At 49.3% G+C, this 20,203-nt stretch overlaps 1 protein-coding gene, 1 long non-coding RNA gene and 1 other non-coding gene across 3 annotated transcripts in view; all 3 read left to right on the forward strand.

Moving 5' to 3' along the window:
* Positions 1-211: 211 nt before the first annotated feature.
* LOC145524432 (uncharacterized) overlaps positions 212-20,203 on the forward strand; it is an 87,723-nt gene continuing 67,731 nt past the window's right edge. Inside the window, exons 1-2 of the long non-coding RNA XR_014067498.1 lie at positions 212-539; positions 708-863. This is a non-coding gene — a long non-coding RNA (uncharacterized LOC145524432). The remainder of the gene's footprint in view (positions 540-707; positions 864-20,203) is intronic.
* Positions 9,860-11,708, forward strand: LOC145523107 (uncharacterized). Its single transcript, XM_081532892.1, has one exon. It carries the CDS (start codon positions 9,860-9,862, stop codon positions 10,613-10,615), a length of 756 nt encoding a protein of 251 aa, XP_081389018.1. The 3' UTR covers positions 10,616-11,708.
* On the forward strand, positions 16,910-16,981 carry TRNAW-CCA (transfer RNA tryptophan (anticodon CCA)). The gene has a single exon. It is a non-coding gene; the product is annotated as a tRNA-Trp (tRNA).

Below are 20,203 nucleotides of genomic sequence, written 5' to 3' on the forward strand. Positions count from 1 at the left end.
GCCGGCGGGGATGAGGTCATGCCGAGCGAAAAAAGCCCATGACGTCACCTGCAGCCAATCAGCGCACGCGGCTCGGGGGCAGGTGACGTCAGCCAGCGCCCCGGCTCCGAGTGCAGATTAGAGGCGGCGGCCTTGGGGGGCGGGGGCCGGGCTCCGCGCTGTCGCCGGGCGCCCTCTGCCCTCCCCTCTCGCCCCGGCCCCGGCTCTTAAAGGGGCCGCGCGGCCTCCGATCCCGAGCCTGGAACCCCACCTCCAGGAAGCCCTCCGGGCCCCAGTGCTCTGCCCCACCCGGAGGCCCCCCAGTCTCATCTTACACCCGCGGAGGGTCCAGTCGTCCGGGCCCCGAGCGCGAGCGTCCTCTCTCCGCCGGCCTGGCAGGAGCTGCCCCCCACCCCACCCCGGCAGTCTTTGTTCGTGCGGGGCTTGCCGCGGGCAGCGGCTTCTCTAGACCGGGTTGGGCACGAGCGCACCCCGCGAGCCCGGCCCAGGCGGCGCTTTACCTTAGGCATCCGCGCGTCCCCTCTCCACGAGCCCTGGAGGTGGGAGCCTGGGTCTGCATTTTACGGGGTGGGGGGTGGAGTGGGAAGCTCAGAAGCGAGAAGGTGTGCCTCTGGTCACACATCTGAACTCGGGTGGGAGGTGGCGGCCCCCTGGGCGGCACTGTATCCCCAGCCCCACCGATGACCTCCAGCCTTTGTTGCTTCCAGTTAGAAGTCCACCCTAAGCGGCGCTCTCGGGACCCGCCCTCGCAGGGTGCCCCCAGCCCGGAAAAGGCAGTTGAGGGTCCGCCCCAGCCGACCGCTGTTGGAACCCAAGCCCTCGGCCGCTTGGACGCTGGTAGTCCAGAGCGGGAGCAAACATAGGTAATTACACCTCGGGCGGTGTCTGGCGGAAACACCCCGGAGCGGGGAGGGGAGCGTCCGGGAGGCCACCCCAGGATGGACAGACAGCGACTGGAGGCCACGGAGGCGCAGGGACCCCCGCAGGCTGCGAAGACCTCGTCCTTCCGCCGGCGCGGGGCAGCCGGGGGTGGGGGGTGGGGCATGTATCGTGCGTCTGCGTTGCTCCAGGTGTGTCCCTTGAGCAGCTGTGCCAGGCCCTGGGGAGAAAGAAGGAAGGGGAGAAAGACTTCTGAGGAAGGGGAGAAAGACTTCTCCCTGGGGGGCCAAGGAGCCCTGGGAGCTTTTGAAGGTGATAATTTGGGGGGTGTGTGTGACCAGACGAGCCAAACATTCCTTAACCCCCGTCCACAGGGCTGCCCAGTGGAGAGTGAGAGCCAGGCCTCCTCTAGCCCGTGGGGGCATCTCAGGGCTCTAAGAGGCTTCGGCCCCCAGAGAGCGCCGCCCCTTCAGGATCTGAGAGCCGACCCCAGCCACAGCTGTTTGAATGAAGGGTCACACGAATCCTTGCAGGAGACTGCTTTCTGTACTCTCCTGGGACAGGTGGGCACTCGGGACCCCAGAGCTCTGAGTGCAGCTGGGGAGGGTCGTGATGGCCAGGCCTCCGCTGGGCCCTCGGCTTTCCCACTCTCAATTCTCCTGACCTCTGGCCTCAGAGCTTTGCCCACAGTAGGTGCTTAGAAAGTGCTTGGGGCCCCTCCCTTGCTAGACTGAGCAGTCAGGTGTGAGTATTTGGGGGTGTGTGTGTGGAGGAGAGTGTGTTCTTGGCTCCCAGCCAGCACTTAGGATAACAAACGTCGTGGGGTGGGGGTGGGGTGGGGCCATCCGGGAAGGAAGCAGGGCTAACTCCAGGGCTATTTGGGGCTGGGGCTGGGTTCAGGTCCTTCCTCTTTCCCTGTCGGAGGTGGACCCGAAGGAGGAAGGTGTTGCTGAGGAGAGAAGCCCTGGCTGGAGCTGGACCCTGAACTCAGCGAGATGCCCAGCCCAGTTGCATGGCCAGGTCAGGTCCCGATGGAGTGTAGGGTGTGGCGGGAGCTTGTTGCATTTGGGCTCATTCCATGTCTGAAAAGTGGGAGAGGCTTGCTCCTGGGAGAGGGTAGGAGGATTCAGGCTGAGCCCCCCAGCTGGCTGGGTGGCCTGAGCCCATATCTGAGGCCTTTGGGGAAGCATGGACAGAACACAAAGGGCCTGGGACCCTCAGGAGTGGGGGACAGGGGAGCTGTCAGCTGGGCTGGGAGGACTCGGCTTGCGCCCTGGGCCAGACCCAGGTTGAGCCCCGTGGAGAGGGCGAGGGAGGACCGTACAAGTGGCTCCTCTTCTGCCCAGCCCAGGCGTGGTCAGCGCCTGCCTGTGGCCAAGGGCAGCTCCCGGCCCTGTCCCTGAGCAGGCGGCAGTAAGCTGAGGAGAGGGGCGGGGTCCTTGGGCCCCCGCTGGGAGGGAGGCGGCGGTGTGCAGCTACCCTGGCTGTGCCATGTTTGGGCCAGGGTTATTTTATTTTCTGGCTCACCTCGTTGCTTGCGGGATTTTAGTTGCCACCACTAGGGATTGAACCCGCGGCCTGGGCAGTGAGGGCAACAGTCTTCATCGCTGGACCGCGGGGGAATTTCCAGTACAGGATTATTTTATCATCCTAGGAGTTATTTCTCGTGTAAAACCTGGGGTTCTGCAAGGATGGGGCGGTTGGGTAGGGCGGCACCCACTCTGGGGAGGACAGCGACTTCCGAGGTCACCAGGATGCCTAGCAGCATTCTTGGGTTCTCTGCAGCTGGGGGCGAGACCACCTTTCCCCCAGGCACCACCCGCGGAGGGCCAGCGGTCTAGGTGCGTTGCCTGGTGGGTGGCCCTTGCCGCTCACGCCCCCAGACCCCGCAGGCTCAGGGAGGGCCGGCCAGCACCTCGGCGGGCGCGCGGCTTTGGAGGGGGAGGGGCGGCTTGGGAAGCTGGCTGCGGGCTGAAGGGACGCCTCGCGTGGGTTACAGCTCCCCAGCTGGCTCTCGGGATGGGGCAGCAGTGCCAGGCGGTCAATGTCCAAGTCGGGCAGGTGATCGCGGCCGTGCCAGCCCGCACGTGCAGGTGCCGCCTCGGGGTCCCCAGGGTGGAGCAGAGTCCTGCGAGGGCCCCGGAAGGCGCCGTGGCCCCTAGGGGGCGGGTCGAGCCGGTCCGGCCCGGCGCGCTCACAGCCCGCCGCCCCGGAGGGACCCGCGGCCGCGGCGGACAGGTGCGAGCGCGGCCCGTGCGGCCCGTGCGGCCCGTGCGCTCCCCCTGCCGGCCGCCCTGAAAGCCGCCTTCGGCGCCGAAGGAAACGGAGCTCACTAGTTCCTGCTGACCCGTCAGGGTTTCAACTGATGACACACAGTCAACCTGTACCCATGGCGTTACGTGTCCCACAACCTTTTTAAGTCAAGGTGTAGTTAATACGACGCCCATCTCAGGTGTTCCAACAGCGGCTTTTGGCAGCTGCGCCGACCGCCCGGAGCTAGTCCTAAAAACCCCGCGGCGACCCTTCGCAGTCTCCCCTCACTTTCTGACCCATCCGGTCAGTTAGTGCTGCTTTTCTTGAATTTCGTACACACGGGAGCAAGCGGTGTGCATTCTTTTGCGTCTGACTTTTTTTCACGCAACAAAGTACTTTTGAGGCTCGTCGCATCCCCGCTTCCCACCGCCTGGTTGTAACTGTGTGCAGTTGTATGTTGTGGGTGTGCGCGGATGCTTCAACCAACTCTCCGTTTCTAGGCACTAGATTCTTTCCGTATCTTGGCTATTAAGAGCCTTGCAGTAAAGTAGCCTCAGTCTGTGTGCTGTTTCTACTTGGCTGTGCTGGTTCTTCGATGGCTGCTTGGGTTTTTCTCTAGTTGCAGCGTGTGGGCTTCTTACTGCGGCGGCTTCTCTCGTTGCAGAGCACCGACCTCAGGTGCTCCGGCATCAGTAGTTGCCTCTCGAAGGCTCAGTAGTTGTGGTGCAGGCAGGGGCTCAGTTTCTCCTGGGCATGTGAAATCTTCGCGGACCAGGGATTGAACCTGTGTCCCCTGCATTGGCAGGAGATTCCTAACCCCTGGACCACCAGAGAAGTCCCTTCTATATGCTTTTAATCTCAGATTATTCGCATTTCAGGTTATCTTCTTTCCTGGTGTGTTATGACATTTTTGTAATGTACAAATAAATACAGAAAATGGTATAACAGACATCTAGCTCCGAGACCCAAACCTGTCAACCTTTTCTCCCATTTTGCTTCGGATTGTAACACCACAGTGCAGACCCCAGCGGGCTCTCTGAACCTCTCCCAACCCTCTGTCCAGAGGCAGCTGCCACTCCAGACGGCCAGTGTCTTCCTGGCCCTGTTTGTGTCACTTTGCTGCATGTTTAAGGCCCATGTACACCACATAGCATTGTCTTGTGTGCTGTAAAATATTTATGTATAGAATCCTTGTACCTGCCCCCCTGCAGTTTCCTGTCTTCCCCCATTGCCGTCTCTTCATCTTTGTTGGTGCAGGCGAGCCTGGTCCATCCATTGTAGCTGTTGCACAGGTTTCCATTGACGGACACGTTTCCTCTGCTGCTTGCTCTCCTACATGTAGCAGTGCTGCCAGGAATATTTTAGCAGGTATCTCCTAGCACCAGGTAACATGGTCATCCAGACCAGCTGTGTCAGCATCGCTGGCAAGTCTGTTAGAAGCGCAGACTCTTTTGCCGTGTAGGTTCTCAGGGTTAGAATGTGCATATGTCTGGGTGTCCATTATTCTGTCCACCACAGTTGGCATATCTTCCTTAAGTATCTGGAGGTATTCACTCTTTTTTTAAAAAAATGTTTTATTTATTTGGCTGTGTCGGATTGTAGTTGTGGCATGTGGGATCTAGCTCCCTGACCAGGGGTCAAACCCAGGCCCCCTGCATTGGAACTGCAGAGTCTTAGGCACTGGACCACCAGGGAAATCCCTGAAGATATTCACTCTTGAAGATACTGGCCTTCTGCTTTCTTCCTGGAAAGGTTTTCAGTTACAGATTCAATTTCTTTAACAGATATAGAACCATTCACACTTTATTTCTTCTTGTCTCATTTGTGATATCGTTGTGTTTTTCAGGACTTTGCTTATTTCATCTAAAATTTGAAATTGTTCATGTAATTTATTCTTCTACCTAGTTATATTTTTATTGTGTGCAGGGTATGTAGTGATGTCACCTTTTCATTTCTTTTATTTGTAATGTATCTTTTCTTCTGTTTTTGGATCAGTATTGCTGGTGGTTTGTAAATTTTGTTAATCTTTACGAAGAGCAAACACTTGACTATGTTAATTTTCTCTGTTTTGCGTCTGATTTCAATTTCATTGATTTGTGCTCCCTTTTAATGTTTATTTTTATTTTATTACTTTTATTATTTTCTTTCTTCTACTTTATTTCAGATTCAATCTACTTTCCTTTTTCCAGTTTCTTGACAGTTTAGATAGTTGATTTTTACTTACTCACCTTTTCTAATACATGTGTTTTGACCTATAGATTTTTCTTTGTTGTTCAGTAGCTAAGTCATGTCCAACTCTTTGCAACCCCATGGACTGCAGCACACCAGGGTCCCCTGTCCATCACCATCTCCCAGAGTTGGTCAAAGCCATGTCCATTGAGTTGGTGATGCCATCCAACCATCTCATCCTCTGTCGCTGCCTTCTGCTCCTGTCCTCAATCTTTCCCAGCATCAGGGTCTTTTCCAATGAGTTGGCTGTTCACATCAGGTGGCCAAAGTATTGGGGCTTCAGCATCAGTCCTTCCAGTGAATATTCAGGGTTGATTTCCTTTAGGCACTGCTTTAGCTGTATCCAGCAGGGTTTGATGTCATATTTACATTATAAAGCAGTCCAAAATATCTTCCAGTTTCCACTGTGATTTCTTAGGCTTATGGGTTATTTTGAAATCTATGCCTTAATTTTCAAACATTTGGGGATTTGAAAACAGATACCTTTCTCTTACTGAGTATGTGTCAAAGCACATACTCTGTCTCTCTGTCAAAGCATATACTCTGTATTATTTCATTATATGTCAATGAGGTCAAGTTGGCTAATCACATTCAGATCTCCTAACTCCTTACTGATTTATCTCCTTGTTCTATCAGTTACTGAGATATATTGCAATAAAAGTGAAATTTCTCAATTCTATTTGTGGATTTGTATTTTCCTTCTTTTAGTTTTGTCAACATTTGCTTTATGTATTTTGAAGCTCTGTTATTTGGTTCATAGAAATTTAGGATTGTTTGCTTTTTTGGTCTTGTTGACTCCTTTAGCGTCATGCAATGTTCTTTGTTCTCTCTGGTAAGAGTTTTGTCTTAAAGTCTACCTTGTCTGATATTAATACAGCTACACTAACTTTCTATAAAATTAGTGTTTGCTATATCCTTTAATATATGCTTAGTGTTTGATATATCCTTTTCCCATTTTTCTCTTTCTATCTTTCTGGGTCCCATTACTAAAAGTGTGTCTTCTGCAAATAGTATGCAGTTGAAAATTCTTTTAATTTTCCAATCTGACATTTGGCTTTTATTGGAGTATTTAGATTATTTGCATTGACTGTAATTGCTGATATTATTGGGTTTAATTGCTGTTTTTATTTTCTATTTCTTTCATCTCTTCTTTGTTTCTTTATTCCTTTTTCTTGTCTTCCTTTGGATTCACCGAATTTTAAAAATTCAGTTTATCTCTTCCATTAGCTTTTGAATTATATGTTCATGTATTATTCTTTAATGGTTATTCTAGAGATTCAATTTTACATTCTTGAAGTCTCATGACTTCCTGAACATGGAAAGAACTTCACAACTCTTTAATTCCATTTATCCTTCCACATTTTATTTCTGCAAATGTTAAAAATCTTACAGGATGTTAGTGTATTGTTTAAGACAGTTAATTTTTTTGTGCTTGCCAACATTTTTACACTTGCCACTACCCTTTACTCAATTCCTGATCCTCCATACTCCCATATGGAGTTATTGTTCTTTAGCCCGAAGAACTTTAGTATTTCTTGTGTTGTAGGTCTTTCAGCGATATCATCTTTCAGCTGAAAACAACTCTACTCCACTTACATTTTGGAGGATATTTTCATTAGGTATAAAACTCCAAGCTGGGAGGTTTTTTTCCTCTCAGCTCTGTAAAATGTTATCCCATTATCTTCTGGATCCCATCATTTCTGTTTAAAAGTTAACTATCATTTTTATGATTGTTCCTTCGAAGATATTGTGTCCTTCTTCTCCTGTTGCTTTTACAATTTTCTCTGTTTTTTTTTAAAAATATTTATTTTTATTTATTTGGCTGTACCAGGTCTTAGTTGCCACCAGCTCTGCTGGTTTTTCTTTCCTGGTATAGTTCGTCCTTCTGGGTTATACCTGATGACCAGCCCTCACCCACAACTGGCTAATCACCTGAAGTAAGAAAACACAGTGATGGATGCTCAGTTTGTCTGAGAAGAGCTCTCCCTCTCTGGAATTTATTTCATCTGGATCTCATTGCTTCCACAATTCTCTGATGTCATATATATATTAATGTATATGTCCCACTTAAAATATAAATGAATAAATTGTGGTAAAACACATAAGATTTACTAATGTCTTTTTAAGTATTTTAAATGTAATTTTTATTTTATATTAGAGTATATAGTTGATTTGTGTTTGTGTCGGTTGCTCAGTTGTGTCCGACTCTTTGTGACCCCTTAGACTGTAGCCCACCAGGCTCCTCTGTCCATGGAATTCTCCAGGCAAAAATACTGGAGTGGATTTCCATTTCCTTCTCCATAGTTGATTTACAGTGTTGTGTTAATTTTAGGTGTACAGCAGAGTGATTCAGTTATACATATACGTGTATCCATTCTTTTTCAAATTCTTTTCCCATATAGATCATTACAGAGTATTGAGTAGAGTTCCCTGTGCTTTGTAGCAAGTCCTTGTTAATCATCTGTTTAATATATACTAGTGTATATATGTTAATCCCAACTCCTAATTTATCCCTTCCCCAGTCTTTTCCCTTTGGTAACCATACATTTGCTTTCAAAGTCTGTGAGTCTGTTTCTGTTTTGTAAATAAATTCATTTGTATCGTTTTTGGGGGCTCCTACATATAAGTGATAACATATATTTGTCTTTCTCTGTCTGACTTACTTCACTTAGTATGATAATCTCTAGGTCCAACCATGTTGCTATGGATGGCACGATTCCATTCTTCTTTTATGGCTGAATAATATTCCATTGTATATATATGTACTGCAATGGAATGTTCTATGTATGTACCATGGGCTTCCCAAGTGGCGCTAGTGGTAAAGAATCCACCTGCCAATGCAGGACACATAAGAGATGTGGGTTTTATCCCTGGGTCGGGAGGATCCCCTGAGAAGAGCATGGAAGTCCACTCCAGTATTGTTGCCTGGAGAATCCCGTGGACAGAGGAGCCCAGCGGGCTACAGTCCATAGCGTCCCACAGAGACGGACAAGACTGAAGCGACTTAGCATAGCGTATATGTACCACATCTTCTTTACCCATCCTCTGTTGATGGACATTTCGGTTGCTTCTGTGTCATGGCTATTGTGAATATTGCTACTGTGAACCCTGGGGTGCGTGTATCCCTTTGAGTTGTGGTTTTTTTCAAATCATCCTCAGTAGTGGGATTGCTGGGTCATGTGGTAGTTCTATTTGTAGTTTTTGAAGGAACTTCCATTCTGCTCTCCATGATGGTTGTATAAAATTTACTGATGTCTTTTGACTTATGGGTTTTGCAATTAATTTGGCCTTTTCCAGTTGCCAAAATGGGATTGTGGGCCTTCCATAAATGTTACATCCCCTCTGGAAGCAGAAGATTTGCTCTCTTGGTTTTTACACACCATCACAAACCTTCACACTCCAGACGGTAGGCGTGTGGGCTCAGCACCAGCCTTTGTGGTTTTCAGTCCTGGCTGCACAGCTCTGGAAGTGGGGACACAGAGAAGGTGTCACTGGTTCGTGGCTGCCCTGTAGGAGGTGGGATGAACCGTCTGCCCCTAAACTGGCTCGGATATCACACTGATGACACCGAGAGGGCAGCACAGTGTTTATCACTCACATCGTGAGACTCTGGGTGAGCGGGTCTGGGATGGCTTGAGTGGAGGGAGGGTGTGGCTTTGGTTTTCACCGTGATCAGGGATCGGGCCATTTCACACCAGCGCACTGGGGCTGCTGTGGGCTTTCAGGAGGTGTACAGCACCAGGCCCACACAAGAGTGGCTTTGCTTTGGTCTGGCTGCTTCAGTCAACACACTGCTCAACTTAGCATTGAGCCTGGGGTGCGTGCGGAGCTTGGCGCTGCCAGCACAGCGTGGTCCCACCTCATGCAGCTGCTTTACCGTGCACGGAGCATTTCCTGCGAGGAAGGTGCTGTCAGCAGCCCGTGTTACAGGTGTGGACACTGAAGTCTGGGGAGGAAAGGTGGCCTGCTCAAGGCTGCTCAGCTAGCTGGCTATAGAAAACACACACGGCCATTTGGGAGACGGAGATCCACATCGGCTGAGGATGCTATAGGCATCTCGGGCAGGTGGGCTGTTAGCAGGTCCAGGAATGAGCGTGGCCACAGGTGTAATTCCGACACACACCCTGCCCACCCCAGCAGAGGGCTGTAGACAGACAAATAGAGCAAACAGCAATGGGTTCTGGGATGAGTGGCTTTATTAGGTTAAGGGACAGAGAGATCTGAGTGGCTGTGACGCAGAATGGGCAGAACTGAGAAAAGCCTGTGTCGTCTGCTCAGATGTCCTCGAGGGAACAGGTACAGCTGGGCAGGGCTTGAGACTGGCCATTCACTGCTGCAGGTGGCTGGGGAGGGTCTCCAGATGCTGGGAATGAGGCTTTGGAAGTCATCGTTGGACATACACCCCCGTCACATTTGACAAGAGGTCAAAAAAATGTTCACTCTCGGAAAGGGAGGAGGATGGGGTGGCTGCCCTGGAGCCCAGGACTCCTGACCAGGGATGGTGCTGGGTCTGGTAAGAATCCCCGCAAAACCGAAAATTAGATCTTGCACTGGCAGCAAACGGGGACACAGCAGCTGGACTGGGAGCAACAGGGTTTGCAGCAGCTGGACTGGGAGCAGCAGGGTTTGCAGCAGCTGGACTGGGAGCAGCAGGGTTTGCAGCAGCTGGACTGGGAGCAGCCACAGGAGCCACAGCCTCCCTTGGAGCCCCCACAGGAGCCACAGCCCCCCTTGGAGCCCCCACAAGAGCCACAGCCCCCCTTGGAGCCCCCACACGAGCCACAGCCCCCTTTGCCACAGCTGGAGCAGCAGCAGTCGGGCACACAGCAGCAGACGGGCTTGCAGCAGCAGACGGGCACACAGCAGCTGGAGCCACAGCCCCCACAGCTGGAGCCACAGCCTCCACAGCTGGAGCCGCAGCCCCCACAGCTGGAGCCGCAGCCCCCACAGCTGGAGCCGCAGCCCCCACAGCTGGAGCCGCAGCCCCCACAGCTGGAGCCGCAGCCCCCACAGCTGGAGCCACAGCCTCCGGAACAGCCAGAGCAGCCCATGGTTCTGGTGGGTTGAGGGTGGAGTAGGTCAGAGGAGCAGGTGGAGAGAGAAGGCAGGTGCTCAGGTGTGGGGCCTCCTGGGCCGGGAGCCTTTATATACCTGTGCAGGCCAGGTGAGAGCTGGGCACGTGCTCCCTTCCTGGTTCCTGTTTGTGCTGAGTTTGGGACTTTCTTCTTGTCTTCCTCTGGATATCAGCCCCTGAAGTAAGGTCCACGTGTCATTAGCTGTTCCTGGTCACTCACTGAATCAAGTTCCCCTTGTTGAATCTGTGTCCAGACTTGAGGGAGACCCCTGAGGGTCCAGCCCAGTCCTGCAACTCATTGATTAAAAATGATGTCTTTTAGCCCTACAAAGGGTATCGATAACAACATAGGTGATGTACACACATGGCTCTGTTTATCCATTGCTAAAGTTACAAGGAAGTGGAAGTGTTATTCGCTCAGTTGTGTCCGACTCATTGCGACCTCATGGACTGTGGCCCACCAGGCTCCTCCACTGACTTATCCCCTTTTACCAGTTGTTGGACATTTTGTCTCTTTTTGTCGATATTTCAAACAATACTGCACTTATCTTGTCCAAAGTTCAGTGCATGTTGGATTGAAAACAGAGAAAGTGAAAGTGTTAGTCTTTCAGTCCTGTCTGACTTGGAGGATCTGTAGCCCACCAGGCCCCTCTGTCCATAAAATTTTCTCAGCAAGAATACTGGAATGGGCTGTCATTCCCTCTCCAGGGGATATTCCCCACCTAGGGGTTGAACACAGGTCTCCTGCATTGCAGGCGACTTCTTTACCATCTGAACCACCAGGGAAACCCAAGATTGGAGTTTTAGGAATCTACCTGGAATTAAATTTTGGACGTTTTTTGAAGTCAGGGTTTCATTTTCTTATTTTTTCCAATATCAAGGTCTTCCCCATAGGCTGCAATGTCACCTCGTTCACATCAATTCAAGGTAACGCTTCTAACATTTCACCATTATATGAAATACTGGTTGTGAACTCCTGGTGCAGATTTTTGTCAGATTAAGGGATGTTCCTTTTAGTCCAGCGATTTTCCCTTTGTCTTCAGTGGATGTCAAAGTTTATTGAATATTTCTGCAGCTGTTTAAGTGGCTAGAAATTTTCTCCTTTCATCAGTACAGTGAATTTTAGGATTGATTTAAAATGAAAATAGGCCTTGCGTTCCTGAGCATGGTTACAGCTTTCACATTTTGTTATTACTGGACTGGTTCTGCTCATGGAGTTTTTATGCCTAGTTCATGAACAAGCCCTCCGAGTGGTTTTCCTTTTCCCAGCCACCCCTGCCCCACTTTTGGTGTCAGGCTCACCCCGGCCGGGGGTGGGGGGTGGGTGTGTCCCACGCGTCTGCCGGCTGGAGCGGTCTGTTGCGTGAGGAGTCACTCACCGCTCGGTCATGTGGTAGAACCTGTTTGTGAAGTGATGTGCGTCTCATGTGAATGTCCGGAGGGTGAAGTTTCACTTACCAATTTATGTGGCTGAGATATCCTTGGCCTATTTCTGTGTCTCCTTAAGACAAGATGGTCACAAATCCAAGTTTTTCTCATTTGGGGCAGGCACTTTTTCATCGATGTCTCCTGTTTGATAACTGCTGGGTCTGTCGATGTGCTGTTCTGGCTCCTACGTGATATACACTGCTGTTTTCTTTAGTCACTCGGTCCTGTCCAGTTCTTTGCGACCCCATGGACTGTAGCCCGCCAGCCTCCCCTGTCCGTGGGGTTTCCCAGGCAAGAATGCTGGAGTGGGTTGCCATTTCCTCCCCCAGGGTTACACCCTGCTACACTTAGTTTATATTCCTGCTCCTTCCCTTTTGTTTCCCTGGTCAATTTTGCCAGGAGTTAGTGAATTTCTTAGTCTTTGCAAAGACCAGTTTCTGGTATTGTTGATCTTTATTGTGTATTTAAAAATGTTTTTTTATTCAAATAGATAATCAACAAGGACCTACTGTATGTATAGCACAGGGAACTATATTCAATATTTTGTAATAACCTATAAAGGAAAGGAGTCTGAAAAAGCATAGATTATATACACATATAACTGAATCAGTCTGGTCTACACCTGAAGGTATCACAACATTGTAAATCAGCCATGCTTCACTAATAGAGAAAAACTAGATCCTGAAAGTATGTGTAATCCTGAAAGTCCTAGGATATGGTGAGAAGTGTCCAGTTAAGTGACCAAAGCAAGATTCTAAACTATATGTAGCTGTGATGCCAGTACACACACACACACACAGACACACACACACAGACACACACACACACAGACACACACACACACAGACACAGACAGACACATACTCAGGCGTAGACACGGGGAGATGTTTAAAAATTGACATAATTGCTTTTTTCTTTTCTTAAAAAAACCTAATGCTATTTTATATTGCTTTATAATAATTAAGCGTTTGTAAATTTGAAAAAAAATTAACTATTTTTGCTCTCACCTTGATTTCCTTCTACTCTATTATTTTTTCTCTGCTGTTTCTCGTCCTACTTTCTGTTATAGATACTCTGCTCATTAATCTCTAGTCTTTTTTTTTTTCTGAAACAAGCATTTTGGGTTAAACATTATTTTAAAATAAAGTTTTAGTTCCATAACCCCAAGTTTTGACATGTACTATTTTCATTACTAGTCAGTTGTAACTATTTTTATAATTGCTCTTTTGATTTTCTCTTTGGCCCCTGCGTTGTCTAGAAATGGTGGAAGTGTTCCTAATGACCAGGGTTTTGCAGCCGATCTCACAGCCTGATTTCTGCCCGAGGTGTGAGGAGGCCTGAGCACAGGGTCCTGGTGTTGGTCTTTGTGGCGCGTGGGGACAGTTCCCAAGTGGCCCCGATGTGTTTCAGGGCCCTCTGTTCTCCAGGCTCATTGACAACCTATGGTGCTGGAGACACTCTGCGGCCTTATGAACCCTTTGTCTGCTTGATTATCAGTGACTAAGAGGACTGTGTTCAAAACCTCCTGCTTGGGACTCTCCTGGTGGTCCACTGGTGAGACTCCGTGCTCCCAATGCGGGGGGCCTGGGTTGGATTCCTGGTCAGGGAACTGAGATCCCATATGCCACAGCTAAGACCTGGTACAGCCAAAGAAATAAAAAGAATTAATTAAAAAAAAAATCTCCTACTTGATTAGGCATTGTCCTGATACTGGCTGGCCTGCCTTTTCCAGGCCAGGGCCTTTCAGCCTTGCTGTGTGCTTATGTTTTGGGGTTCTCTCTTGTGACTAGTGTAGAACTACCTGAAAAACTCCCATATTTGGGGCTTCTGTCCATTAACCCATGAGCGGAATCCATGTGACTCAGTGTGATTTCTGATATATTTACTTCTGTGCCTTCCTTTCTTTGCATTTAATTGTCCTGTTTTAATGCTTTCTTTCTATTCCTCCTAGCAAATATGGGGTTTTAAAATTTTTTTTTTTTACCTTGATTGACTTAGGAGTTATTACTGTATTCCCTGTGTTACTGACAACCCTCTCAATTTCAGACATATTTTGTTTTATTCATTTATTTTTTAGATATTTATTTTTATTTATTTACTTGGCTGCTCTGAGTCTTAGCCGCAGCATGTGGGATTTTTAGTTGCAGCAGGTGGGATCTCGTCCTCTGACCAAGGATTGAACCTGGGCTCCCTGCATTGAGAGGGCCAGGAAAAGAAAGTGTTAGTCACTCAGTTGTATCTGACTCTTTGTGACCCCATGGACTGTAGCCCCCTGGGCTCCTCTGTCCATAGAGTTCTCCAGGCAAGAATCCTGGAGTGGGTAGCCATTTCCTTTTCCAAGGGATCTTCCCAACCCAGGGATCGAACTTGGGTATCCCGCATTGGCAAGCAGGTTCTTTACCGCTGAGCCACCAGGGAAGCCCCTATTTTGTAGGTATTTTAAGTGAAACATTGTCTGCTTCTGGAGAACAGTGGGAGGAGCTCCATCCTGTGTGGCTGTGTTTCCAGCGCCACCTGTTTTCCTGTGGCCTCTGTGGTGTGTTCTTGTTTATTACAGTCAGTGTTTGCTTAAACTCACCCCCATGTTCGCCGACAGCTCTGTTTACCCTCTTCTCACGCCTGAGTCCTTCCTGGTCTCCCTTTCCTGCTTCTCAAACCTGTCCTCTGCAGCCCCCTCACCGAGCACGTCTTGGCAGACTCTGTTTTCCATGAACGTGCTTGGCTTCCCCGCACACTTGTGGACGCTGCTTGCACTGGGGACGGAATTCCAGGTCGGTAGCTGTTTTCTCAGGGCTCTCTGGGCGTCCCGCTGCCGTCCTTGCTGAGGTCTGTCTGTTTGCGCGTCCTCTCTGAGCATCTGTCTTCTCTGTTCACTTTAAGCGTTTGCTGAGGGTTTGTTTAACCTGCTTTCTGTGCAGGGTGCCTCGGGACCCCGAGGGTGCTTAATGTGTGCTCAGTGTGTGACTCTGTGTGACCCCATGGACTGTAGCCCGCCGGCTCCTCTGTCCGTGGGATTCTCCAGGCAAGAATGCTGGAGTGGGCTGCTATTTCCTCCTCCAGGGGACCTTCCCGATCCAGGAATCAAACCAGTGTCTCCTGCTTTCCAGAGGCATTCTTTATCCACGGAGCCATTGGGGAAGCCAGTGCTTTTTCTCCCGTTCCATGATGATGGTGTACAAGCATCACCGTGATCCAGTTTAGAACATTTCATCACCCCCAAAGAGACCCCACACCCATTATTGTCACTCCCCTTTCCTCCCCAGCCCTACACCCCTGCCGCTCCCCCATCCTAGGTTACTTTCTGTCTCTAGATTGGCATGTTCTGGACATTTCACATAAATGATACTACGTGAGATCTTTTGTGACTGGCTTCTTTCCCTCAGCATGTTGAATTTAGGGCTCATCCATGTTGTCAAAAGAATCTGCCTGTTCGATCCCTGCACTGGGAAAATCCCTGGGAGAAGGGACCTGCAGCCCACTCCAGCATTCTTGCCTGGGAAATCCCATGGACAGAGGAGCCTGGTGGGCTACAGTCCATGGGTTTGCAAAGAGCTGGACACGACTGAGCGACTAACACTCTCACTTTCATTTTTTTCACGTATTGTCAACGCATCAATACTTCATCACTACTTCACTCCTTATCACCACGTTATTCCATCGTGTGGATGGTCCACCTTGCATTTACCCATCTACCTGGTGATGACTATCTGCACTGTTTCCGGTTTGGGGCCATCCTGGGTGATGCCACTACACATTTGCATTCAAGCTTTGGTGCTAGCGTGTGTTTTCACGTCTCCTGAGTGGACGCCGGGAGTAGAATTGCTGGTTGTGTGGTTGGATCTCTGAGGAACTGCTGACCTGTCCCCATGTATCCGAGGTGACTTTCTCAGCTTCTGTGTTTCATCTCCTGGGGGGCATTCTGGGTGTTTTCTCTGGATTCAGGTTTCTCTTCAGCCATAGCTGATTGGAGGCTACTTTGAGTGTTAATTGTCAGAAGGTCTACTTTGTCTTTTTCCAAAGATGACTTTGCTCTTTTATTTTTTGGGGTCACATGACATGTAGGTCTTAGTTACCTGACCAGGGTTTGAACCCACACCCCCAAGTTGGAAGCACAGACTCTTAACCACTGGGCCACCAAGGAAGTTCCCTGCCCACTCTGTTTGCACCTGCTTGATACCTTTCTAATTTTTAATGGTCAAATATTTGAAGTGTGTTCTATTCATCCACTGAGAACATCTGTCTTTGAGGTTCTGGGGTTCTTTTTGTTGTTGTTGTTCTTTAACAGTTTTTTATTGAGGTGTACATTCACATAATAAGCAGCACACATTTAAATTTTCAGCTTTATAAGTTTTAACATCAAAATATCCTCACGAACCCATCACTACAGGCAGAACCATGAGCATCTTCGTCATCACAAGTTTCTTCATTTATCTTTGTCATCTACCCACCAAATTCCCTCAATAGATCTGCTTTCTGTCACTAGAGATTCATCACATTTTCTAGACTTCTGAATGAATGAAATCAAACAGAATGGACATTTTTTTGCCAGGCTTCTTCCCCTAAGCATGATTTTTTGAAGGTTTATACATATTGTTACATGTATCAGTGACAGAGGCAATCATAGTTCTCACCCTATCCATTTTTGTCTCAAAAGGATCTCTCTCCTGCACTGCATGAGGTCTAGAAAACCATTGTTTTATATATTCAATTTTATCTTTTGTTTGTTTCATACACGAGCATAAATCCTGCCCTTGTCCTTTCGTCTTGCCAAAGAGCAGGAGTCCCTGTCATAGAGTTTTGCAGGAAAAAAGGATTGTTGTCGAGGCTTATTTATCCCTTTCTAGGTTTTAAAACATTTCTACCGAACATAGGATTCTTGTACTTAGCATGCGTTCTACTGTTACCAAAAGAGGGAATGGCATCAGACAGCATCAACCCACTCTCAGGGGACACCAGAAAGTGGCAACCCATGACCTCTGCTTTGCCAAACTTGTCCTTAAGAGGGATGCTAGTATAGAGTTGACTTCCCTTCTAGAATGTAGGACTTCCCTGGTGGCTCAGAGGTTAAAGCGTCTGCCTCCAATGCAGGAGACCCGGGTTCGATCCCTGGGTCGGGAAGATCCCCTGGAGAAGGAAATGGCAACCCACTCCAGTATTCTTGCCTGGAGAATCCCATGGACGGAGGAGCCTGGTGGCTACAGTCCACGGGGTCGCAAAGAGTCGGACACGACTGAGCGCCTTCACTCACTCACTCACTCTAGAATGTAAGCACTTTGAGTTCTGAAAAGAGGGGGAAAAAAAACTAAGGACACTGCACAGTTGAGTGCTGTGTATATTGAAGGATAGGGCACTTCGTGGGATTGTTAAGTTTCCAGTACCATTAGTTTCTGTATTTAAAAAATTGCATTCCATAAACTGACTTTCCCACCTTTTGCAAACACAATTGTCTCTGGCAATACAGCCATTTGAAAGGTAAGAACAATAGTAATAAATGGATATTGAAAGCTTGCTATCCAGCAGGACATGTTCACACACATAAAGCCAGCTCTGTCTAGGGTCTCCTTTCAAAGCCGGGGCAGTCTCATGCTAATTTGACAAAAAGACAAGCTGATTAATAACATTAATGAGCACTACAAACTTGTATTATCCACGAAGCAATATTGGAATTCTTGGTTCTTGTTCATTCACTAAGTCATGTCTAATTCTTTGCAACCCGAGGTTCTGGGGTTCTAAGTCAGCTGCTTGTTGTTTGGGCTGAGACAACATCCATCCTGGGTGGTTTGGTGTGTCCTGTGGTGTTTCATGTTGGACTGGGAGCTCACCGTTCATCTGTGCTTAACCTGTGGGAGTCGTCCAGTGAAGCCAGAGCTGGGTTTGTCCACTGCCTTGCTGGTGTTTGGGTTTTTTCTGGCCTACTTTTTCCCTATGTTAAAAACAAAACTCAGCTGCATTTTGAAGATCTTATTTCCTTTACTCAGCACGCTGTGACTCAGGCAGCACCCCCTCCAGCGCACAGAAAGGAACTCCAAGGAGCCGTGCGAACGAAGGCTCCTCTAGGCGGGAGGCAGTGGCGGTAGCCAAGAGTGCGCTGGGTGTGTCCAGGTCGGTCTCCTTTGGGGCGGCGGAAGTCGGTCAGGCAGGTGACGTCGCCAGAGCCGACGAGGCCGTTCCTGATGGACTGGGTCAACATTCCATTCCTGGGAGAAGCTGAAACCGTGATTAGTCTTGTCTCGGTTTGGTGACATAGGGTCGCAGAAGCACCTCGATTTAAGCCTGTTGCCTTATTTTTAACACCCTTCAGTAAAGGTCGGGGGTTAGTGCGGGGGGCAGTCCCCAGTCCCGCTCAGCCCCGTCTGGGGTGAGTGTCTTAGCCGAGGCCCCTACCCGCCTTCTCTCAGTAGAAGCCGCCTCCTCACCTGTCTGCCTTCACTTCCGCCTTGACTCTGACCTTGGAGAATGGCTCCCCCTCAAACTGCTCCCTCTGGCGGCCGGGAGGAGAAGGACGTGCCCACGTCGGGGCGGGCACCTGTCCTCTAGTCCTTTCCTACTTGCCCTGCCCGCCCCCCTCATTGTAGGGGGCAGGGTCTCCCCAGGGGGCCGTGGAGGGCTGAGCCGGAGCAGGAGATTTGGGGTGTCCACGTCGGTCCCCTGCAGTGGCCGGGGGACCCTCCGGCCCCAACAGGAGGCCGGTTGCCTGGTTGCCAGAGGAGATTTTGAAGGTGCTGTCGCTCAGAGCAGCCGCACAAATCCAGCTGTTGGAGACTGGGGTCCAGGGGTGGGGTCTTCAGAGATGAGGATATACCTGCAGGGCCTGGACCAGGGCTTGGTGACCAGAGTCCGGGTCCTCAAGGCGGTTCTGGTCCCCGTGGGGGCTGGAAAGATCAGAGGCGAATGCATGGGATGGCTGCATTCCCGTCCACTGAAAGCTTGCAGTAAACGTAACCCTCGGGGGCAACTGCAGACCCTCTGCGGAAGCCTGGCAGTGAGCCCAGCCCTGCCATCAGCAGAGGATGGGAGGAGGGAAGTCCTTACTCTCTTTTAAAGAACGTGATGATTTAAATCACAGCCTCAAAGAACCAGCAGGTAGCAAAGCCAAGCTCATGTTTTAAAGGTTTCCAGATCAACCAACAATAAGAGAGCACTCCTTCCCATCCTAAATAATCAGCGAGTCCAATGGGGAGCAAGCCATTGTTCAAAATACCAACAAAATCTTACGCATCTAAGGATCGATCTGTAAAGAATGCCTGAGACCCCTAAGGGCAAAGTGTAAAAATCTGCTCGGAATCTTAGCCATTGGACCACCATGGCAATCCCTCTTTTATTATTTTTTTTTAAAAGAACTTAGAGGAACTGAATAAATGGAGGAGTATGCTGTGTTTGCATGGCATCCCGACTGGATGTACATGAGTTTGAGCAAGCTCTGGGAGTTGGTGATGGACAGGGAAACCCGGCGTGCTGCAGTCCACGGGGTGGCAGAGAGTCGGACATGACTGAGCAACTGAACTGAACTGATACTATGTTTTGGGGTGGAAAGAGTTAACATTATAAAATGTTAATTTCCCCACATTATGCTCCATATCCAGTTCAGTTCCAATAGAAGTCCCAGAAGGATTTAATTTTGAAATTTCTGCATAGATCTAAAACTTCTGTGCAAAGTTGATAAGTAACTGAGGCAGTTATGAATAACGGGCAAGAGGGAGCCCTCTGGCAGATATTAAGGTGTTCTTAAACTCTCAGATGCTAAGTTTGCCGCCAGCACTGAAACAGATAAATAGACGAAGGTGCAGAAGAGGAGCCCAGAAAAGACTACGCCTTGGAAACCCTAATTTTTAAGTGTTGGACACTTATGGACACTTACGTTGTCTCCACACAACTTACGGCTGTTGTAAATAGTGCTGCTATGAACATTGGGATGCATGTATCTTTTCAAATTAGTGTTTTTTGTTTCTTTCAGATATATGCTCAAGAGTGGAAGTGCTGGGTCGTATGGTAGTTCTAGCTTTGGTGGTTTTTTTTTTTTTTTTTTTTTTAATTGTGCTTCTTTCAATGTCTGGCTGAGGAAATGATATGTACCCCACTCCCCCACCGAGCAGGAGGCTCAGAGTCAGAGGTCAAAGGTCTGGGGGGCAGTCACTATCCCAGGCATCCTCCGGCAGGGTACCTGGGACCCTGCAGGCAGCAAATGTGGCAAGGCCCTCATGCAGAGGGGAGGGGCTGTGGGCACAGAGCAACTCCCTACCCCGTAAGGGGCAAGCTTTGGGGTTCGCTGCAGAGGATCTCCCGGGGCCCAGGGGCCTGCACACCCTGACTGGACAGAGCAACAGAATGCGAGTTCCAGAA

The sequence above is a fragment of the Giraffa tippelskirchi genome, chromosome 10 (genome assembly GCF_054371585.1).
Source record: "Giraffa tippelskirchi isolate mGirTip1 chromosome 10, T2T-mGirTip1v1.2.pri, whole genome shotgun sequence".
NCBI classification, from domain to species: domain Eukaryota; kingdom Metazoa; phylum Chordata; class Mammalia; order Artiodactyla; family Giraffidae; genus Giraffa; species Giraffa tippelskirchi.